Source organism: Octodon degus, unplaced genomic scaffold (genome assembly GCF_000260255.1).
Source record: "Octodon degus isolate 3935 unplaced genomic scaffold, OctDeg1.0 scaffold00002, whole genome shotgun sequence".
NCBI lineage: Eukaryota > Metazoa > Chordata > Mammalia > Rodentia > Octodontidae > Octodon > Octodon degus.
The window spans coordinates 25,764,858-25,772,579 of record NW_004524578.1 but is presented as its reverse complement, the minus strand read 5'-3'; the positions used below and the strand labels follow the sequence as shown (position 1 = coordinate 25,772,579).

The window sequence follows — 7,722 nt, the reverse complement described above, 5'->3', positions numbered from 1 at the left end:
ACTAATAGTGTTTGGACAGGATATCCTGTCTGCTTCTTGTACTATGGATAACCACTAAGAAGATAACAATGTACATTGTATTGATTATCAAAACTGTCCTATTATTGAAACTGTCTCATTCATATTTATTTCTCAAAAAGAAAAATGCCGAGTAGGCATTGGTATAATATGGCTCAAAGGATAAGGGGTTTGAATTCATTTAATTACTTTGTTTAGTAGGGTAAGTTAAATGTTCACCACTACACACCTCTCTTGTATGTTTGGAATACTGCTTACTTTTCTAGTATGAAAAGTGCTTGTGCTCATTACTAGATATTACCAGATTCAATGTGCCTTTTCCATAATGTCTCCAAATGGCCAATGTAACCTTTGGAAAATAGTTTCACCTTAAGTGAAACTCATTTTCACTTCCTTGACCAAGATCCCAGTTGCTCCTTCTCCAGGGAACCAACAGCTCAAAGTGAATGGAAAGGAAGTACACACCTGTCAGCTCCAAGAGATTCCTAGGTCCTTACCTTCCTCTTCCTCACTGCTTGCTGTAGGGAGATCTGGTAGTTTGGAGCGGCTGGCCAACTTGTCACTTGTTGTGGCCATGGTGAGGAGAAAGGCATAACCCAGAAACAAGGTCTTGTTGAGGGGCAAAGGCCCCCTCTGCTCTTCCAGGACAGAGGGTTCAGCTGTGTTGTCTCCGCTCTCGCAGGGGTTGACAATTTCTCCTGCCCCTACTGCACCTGAAGCAGACAAAACATGGTCACCAGAGCAACACAGAGCATTCTCTGGAAAAGGCCCGGGCACCTGATGAGTGCACAGGCCATGTCCTGATGAGCTTTTCTGAGCTAAGAAATAAAGACCATGACCATGCCCAATTGCTGGAAATGACCAACAACTCCGAACCAAATTAAATAAACAGAAATTTACATTATGAATTTTACAGTCATAATATTATACAGTGTATTTTCATAAATGAAAAACAACTAGTGTTGCTTTTTTTTTTTTGTTTTTTTTTTTGGCGGAACCGGGGTAGTGTTGCTTTCTATAGCCGAGCCAGATACTTCTAAAACTTCCTAGGCCATCTGAAAACAATGAAGAGTAAAAAGTGCTTGGAAATCTTCAGGCCACTCACGTTATCCAGTGCTTGAGTTTCCCCAAGAATAAGTGACACTATGGAGCAGTCTTTAAAAGACAAAAATGAAACCATAGCTCCCTTTAAAGAAAACTTTCACTACCAAGAACTATAATGAGGAGATCACCCCCTCACCTTTGATTTTCATAGAAATGGTGCAGATGTAGGGGACTCAGGTCAACAACTTCTGACATTGCCAATCAAGTGGAAGACCCAATACTATTATGGACTACTGGACTATTTTGGAATATTTTGCTGAGTTCACACACCTATATTTAAATGACGGAACTAAACAAAAAAAGGGGATACAGATGAATGACCATTTTGTATCTGTGTATTCAAAATAGTTAGGATAGATATATAGCTACATTCTCTCAATTCAATGAATAGAGGGATTTGTTCTAATAGTGTTTGTAAATAGGATATCATGTCTGCATCTTGTACAGCAAATAACCACTAGGAAGACAGTACACAATGTGTTAATTATTGAAACTGTCCTACCAATTTGATTTGAAACTGTCTCATTGCTACTTGTTTCTCAATAAAATTATGGAAAAAAATAAATTAAATTAAATTAAGAAAGAAAGAAATGGTGCAGAGAATACTCAGTTACCAAGTGCTTTTATGTGGAAACAACACCACATCAAAATATCTTGCCTCACCAAGTAGGTAGTGACCCAGCCAGTCCAGGACTCCCAGAACACCCATGCCAGAAGTGCCCCAGTGAGTCCTTGAGAAGAAAACGGCACCTGACCTGGAAAAGCTGAATCATGGGCTCACTAGGAGGCTAAGATGACAGCCAGGTCATGCATGCTTCCCTACAACAAAACAGCAGCAAAAGAAAAAGTCTCAGAGGCCAAGTGATTGTCATGCGCACAAAGCTGGATTCCAAGTCAAGACTGTCCGAGTCTGAATCCTGGCTTACTTTGTTATCTTGGGAAAGTGAAAAACGTGCCTCAGATTCCTCCACTGGGAAACAAAGTCTAGCACCTATATGTCAAGAGATCATACACGAGATAGAATATATGCAGCAATTAGGTTCCATGCTATATGCTGTAAATACACAGTAAAGATAACGTTTTTAAATGCAGCGAAACATGGCAACTGTGAGACACATGGGGAAAAAAAAAAAAGACTCGGGTGCTAGAACACAGTCATAACAGCACATCAGCCACACAGCTATCAGGGTAGAAGGTGAGGACTTCACCTCCATCTCTAGAACCCAGAGCAGCGGCTTGGGTCATGGTAAAGATTCAAAAGGCAATGGGTTGTCTTTTATTTTTTTTCCCCTGTATTTAGTACAGGGTCTATAGGGTCTCACTATGTAGATCAGACTTGTAGTGATTCTCCTGTTTTCAGCCTCCCAAGCGCTGGGATTACAGGCACGTGCCACCAGGTCCAGTCTCAATCACCGTCTCAGCGTGCCTCGGGGGCGGGGCCAGCAAGGCATGCTGAGGATTGAACCCCAGCCATTGCACTCTGCCAAAGCAGGCGTTTTATGCTGAGCTATCAGGCCGGCCCTGGTTTTTCTCCTTTCTAACGCCAGATGTGAGCAACTGGAAAGGGGCTGCCTGGATGACAGTCAGGAGAAGAACAAGCTAAAGCACACATTTCAAGACAAAGTCTGGGCATAAGAGAAAAACGAAGTTTCTAGGAGACTGAAGATGGGGAAGGCAAGACACTACCTATGTTGAATCTTCTGGGACTTTAGCCCCCCCTTCCCTCCTAGAACCTACTCAAGAGTAAGTGAATGTGAACAAGTCATGGCCTATCTAACCCCCTGGACTCTGTTCAGAGGACATGGGGGATAGGAGCTCAGTGAACTGGATGCTATCTCTGGCTTATAGGCCCCCAACTCTGTAGCCATGAGAGGAGCTACTCTCCTGTAGTAAGCTCCATTTTCCAAAGAGCCGACCGCTCATTCTGCCACAGTGTGAGGGAAAGACATGAAAGAAAGCACTCACCAGGCTTCACAGTGGCTGACTTTCGGCCTCGTTTGGCAGGGGACCGGTCCTCTTCTGAAGTGATAAGTTTTCTTTTGCTTGATGGAACTCCCACAGAGGCCCGAGGACTCTCTGTGATCTTCCGGGTAGGGGTTGTGCTGCTGCTGCTGGAGGCAGTAGTTGTGGCTGGGGAGCTGATGTTACTGCGCCGTTTCCGCTTACCTTCCACCAAATTGTCTACAGTACAATAAGTCAAAGTTTGGTCAATCAGTGGTCTGACTGGAGGCCCTCAACTCCAAAATTCAGGGAAGAACCTAATTTAGAAACCACAGTGCTTTCCTCCCATCTCCCAGAGGGCCATATTTCTTGTTCCATCTTTGCCATGACTGAAATTTGTCTGGTCCCCTATAGAATTGGGCAGACCAGAAAAACCCTAAAGATTTACTGTCTGGTCCTAGCAAGGAAACAGGTAAAAAAAGTGGTAGTCTGCAAAGTGATAGTTTACTCAAATAAATCACGAGGAATAAGTTAAGGAACGGTCACCAGTTGCTCTATAAACCTCTCCTCCCTCAAATGCAGAAGGGGCCACTGGCACCACTCACACAGCAAACGTTTTACCTAAGCTGATGTCTGCTGCCTTCGTGAGGGGCGTCACTGCCTCGTATGGACCAAGTCCATACTGCTCTCTCAGTCTGTTTCCTTGCTCCAAAGACAGGATGACAGCCATTCGCTTATACCACTTCCTCTGGCCTTCTTTCTCAATGCTGTAGTACAGCTCCCCGGACTCCTTCCTATGTCCTTTCACCACTCCTGGGAATACAAACATAAAAGCCTGCTGTTGTTTTAGGCTGCATGGCGCCCACTCTGCAAAGCAGGCCAGAGCTGTAGAGCTCAGAGATCCAACAGTAGGCTAAATATTAGGATTTAACAGTATTTAGGGTGTCAATCCCAAAAGGTTAACAATCAGGACACACATAGCTACTACTCTGGGTTTGGGACAAGAAAGGTTCCCCAACAGGAGGCAGTATTAAAGTATAAAATAAAGCTTCCTGAGACCAGCCTTACAGATGGTTAGTATTTTGTTTTTACTATTCAACTTTTTAAAAATCTTTCATTTATTTATTTGGTTTAGAGTCTTGCTACGCAGCTCAGACTCATAATGATCCTCCTATCTCAGCCTCCCCAGCACTGAGATTACAGGCATGCACCACCACGCCCAGTTTTGCTGGCCAGCTCAATGCAGGGCTAGGACAGTATGCAGTACTGGGGATCAAACCCGGGTCCTTGTGCATGCCAGGCTGGCACTTAGACTGCTGAGTTATCTCCTTGGCTAATGGTTAGTATTTTAACGGTTCCCCTGGAGTGACATGGCAAGGGTTCCCTGGAAGCCAAGCATAAGACCTAAATTAAGTAGTAGTGAAAAATGACGTTCTAAGAGAACATGTACATGGATGTTTGTTAGGTAAGGAAATCAGAATAGCAATCTAGATAAAGAAGGGGGAACAGAAAAGAGCCTGCTGTTTAGCTAACCTATCTTCCCTGTATCTACTTCCCTGCTCTTGTTCTGATTCAGACCCTGAAGATAAGGCCTTCACACTCCAGAAACACAATGTGAGGGCTGAAAGGAAACTGGGCTAGAATTAAGCAGACCTCGGCCTCAACCTGTTTGCCAAATGCTTTTGCCCAGATGGTAACAGAAAGCTTTTTCTTTTCCTATACTAATCTGTAAAGAATTTACCGTATACAACATAACAAGGCATACTATTCACACTCTCCACTCATCTCACTGATTTGTTTGTGCCTCAATGAAGCACTAAAAAGCCTCAATCTAATTTTCCAAGGAAAAGAATACAGAGGAGAAAGCAGGTGCTGTTCTGCTGTCTCACAATCTTTCCCCTCAGTTGCTCATCTCTACTTTACATCTCTGTCACCAAACTGCACCACAATGACCATCTCAAAAGGACAAACCCACGTTCACAAAACACTAAGCTACTAAAACTGGAATGATTAGAGCGTTGGTGTTAGCAGACAACCTCATAAGTGGAACACAGAATCCCTACACCCTGGAATACCAACTGTCTTGCTGAAAGGGCCCAATGTGGACCTCTGAGAGTGGCTTTATTCTTGAAAGAAAAAACTAATACATTTGGTACAAACTATGAGTCCCAGGTCATAAAAACCTACTGCATATGCTACGCCTATGGATGCCACACAAAATTGATGGTGTGATCCAGACAGTTTAAACAAACAGCAATTCCTCAGAAAAGTCCACACAACCACCTCAAAACTGCACCAGAGGGGTAAGGAAGATAGCTCAGTGGCTAAATGCCTGCCTGGCAAGAGCAAGGGCCTGAGTCTGAGCCCCAAGGCAAAAGAAAGAGAGGGATAGAGGGAGGGAGAGGGAGGGAGGGAACAAACCAACCTGCAAAAGAAACACATGCTTCTCTCCGATATTCCAACCTATTTTCTTTCTTTTTTTTTTTTATACCAAGGATCAAACTCAGGACCTTGCACTTGCTAGGCAGGTGCTTAAGCCACTGAGCGAGGTATCTCTCCAGTCCCCAACCCATTTTCAAAAAGGTCCCCAGAAACAATGATAAATGACAAAAGCAACACAAGCACATATTTTCAAATTACAGAATCCTTCATCAATATCAACAGTGGCTTCTACAAAAATAAAAATAAGAAAAGCACTGTTCTTCAAAATGAACAGTAGCGGCTATCAGACATGCAAACAGCACTAACCACCTCTGCCGACTCTGCAGTACCTCTGTACCTGCCGTACTCCTATAGCCATCAAAGCACATGGTAGAGTTAAAAGTCAGTAAAAAAAAAAAAAAAAAAGAACAGAATGTGTAAGGGAAAACACACTACACTTAAAATGGAGACCTAAGGCAACTACCGCCTTGACTGTTGAGTACTACTGATGCCCTACAAATGTCAAATGCCTTCTTCAGCCGCATACGATATGGGAAAGGCACTGCCCCTCTGTGTTCTAAAAAACTAACTCCTGTCCAGCAAGAAAATGTTCAACCAACCCAAACTGAGGAATGTTTTACAGGTGTCTGAACAGTATTTCTCAAAATTGTCAAGGTAAGATTAAAAAAAAACTGTCAATCATGAAAAACAAAACAAATTGCCACAGATCAGGCAAAATGAAAGGAAACATGGAAACTAAATAGGGTGTGGATGGGAACCCAGAAGAGAAAAAGGAAAATGCGGTGAAATCCAAATCATGTCTAGAGTTAATCCTAAGGAATTAAAATTGATTTCTTAGTTCTGACAAATGTACTGTGCTAAATTAAGATTCTAAGAATAGGGAAAATGAGGTGAGGCAGACTCAGAACTCCCTGTGCTAGCAGCACTGGCGCACTGCAAATATTCTGTAGTCTAATGTTATTCCAAAATAAAAAATTTATTCTAAACATGAACCAAGCCAAAAAAAGCACCAAGAGTAACCAAGGTTGTAGATGGGATGTCTGACTTGAGAGACCAAAAAAAAGCAGCGGAGTGGAGGGACGTCCTGGTAATTACAGAGAGAACAGCGCCGACAGCCCCAGCGCACAGTGGCCCTCGGCACTGCTGCTTTTCCTACCTGCACTGAAATATTCATCCTCGGAGAGCGCTGTCACTTCAGTATCCAGTGGGATGGGGTCGCACAGGAGAATGTCTTTGCCCAACACATCACACTCATACCCATCATCAAAAAGCAATTTGTACTTCCCAGCTCCGACGTCTCGTGTGATTTTTCCGGAGTAAAAATAGCCATTCGATGACCATTTGGCAACAACACGGAGCCCTACGAAGCTGTTCCCTGGAGAGGAGGCATCGAGGCCATCTGAGGAGCTAGCAGCAGCCTGGAAAGGTATCTCTGGAGAGTCGCTGCGACGCAGAGCACCAGCACCCATGTCTACTCTTTTGGTAGTATCTGGTACGCGGGGCAAAATTCGGGTGAAGGACTTATCCTCTGGCGACATGCTGGGTGAAATGTCTTCTATGCCCAATGGGCCAGGCACAACTGTTTCTCTAACAAGAGATAGAAATAGAAAGCAACAATAGTAAGAGGACAGAAGCACACACCTGTTTTCCCACTCTTTTGACCACGTGTCTCCTTAGCCAGTTCTGCTAACCATCACAGGCCCCCCCTCCATAGGGCACCTCTTCTCCCTCAGGACATCCACGTATTCTCCCCTTATTTTCTGAACAAGCCATACGCTGCACATTTCTCACACAAGCCTGGTACCTGGTTCCAGTGGTCCGAGAAGGTGGACGGCCCCTTCGCCCTCGCCCTCGAGGTGTGACTGGAGCCTTCCCTCCCTGTCGGGCACCAAGGCCAGTATCACCATCTTCTTCGCACACTGGTGCCCCTGTCTGACTGATTCCTTTTCTAGGACTAGAGAATAAAAACAGGTTAGTCTGATAGCCCCTGCTATTGGATCCTTTCTCCCCAGGGCCCTAACCCCATGCCAGGCTACATATGATAGGCCTACAGGGCAGCAGTAAGGGATGGTAAGGACATTTTCCTGCATGAAAGACTATTTGCTCCTGACAAAGTTTCCGACTACTGCCCCCAAATGTCACATATTCATTTCTGTCTTCTACTTCAAATTCTGAAGTAGCTAAAAAAAAAAAAAAAAAAAAAAAGAGCAATCAAAA

The 7,722-nt window shown here is 44.0% G+C and overlaps 1 protein-coding gene across 7 annotated transcripts in view; it reads right to left on the bottom strand.

Annotated features, from left to right (window-relative positions):
* The window catches only part of Tp53bp1 (tumor protein p53 binding protein 1), a 73,016-nt gene that overhangs the window by 6,371 nt on the left and 58,923 nt on the right, over positions 1–7,722 (bottom strand). For all 7 annotated transcript variants that reach the window (XM_023711096.1, XM_004623358.3, XM_023711104.1 and 4 more), the window contains 5 exons: positions 7,310–7,459; positions 6,662–7,092; positions 3,685–3,876; positions 3,088–3,303; positions 516–731 (listed from right to left, as the gene is read on the bottom strand). In XM_023711096.1, coding sequence (XP_023566864.1) covers positions 516–731; positions 3,088–3,303; positions 3,685–3,876; positions 6,662–7,092; positions 7,310–7,459 — 1,205 coding nt within the window. The remainder of the gene's footprint in view (positions 1–515; positions 732–3,087; positions 3,304–3,684; positions 3,877–6,661; positions 7,093–7,309; positions 7,460–7,722) is intronic.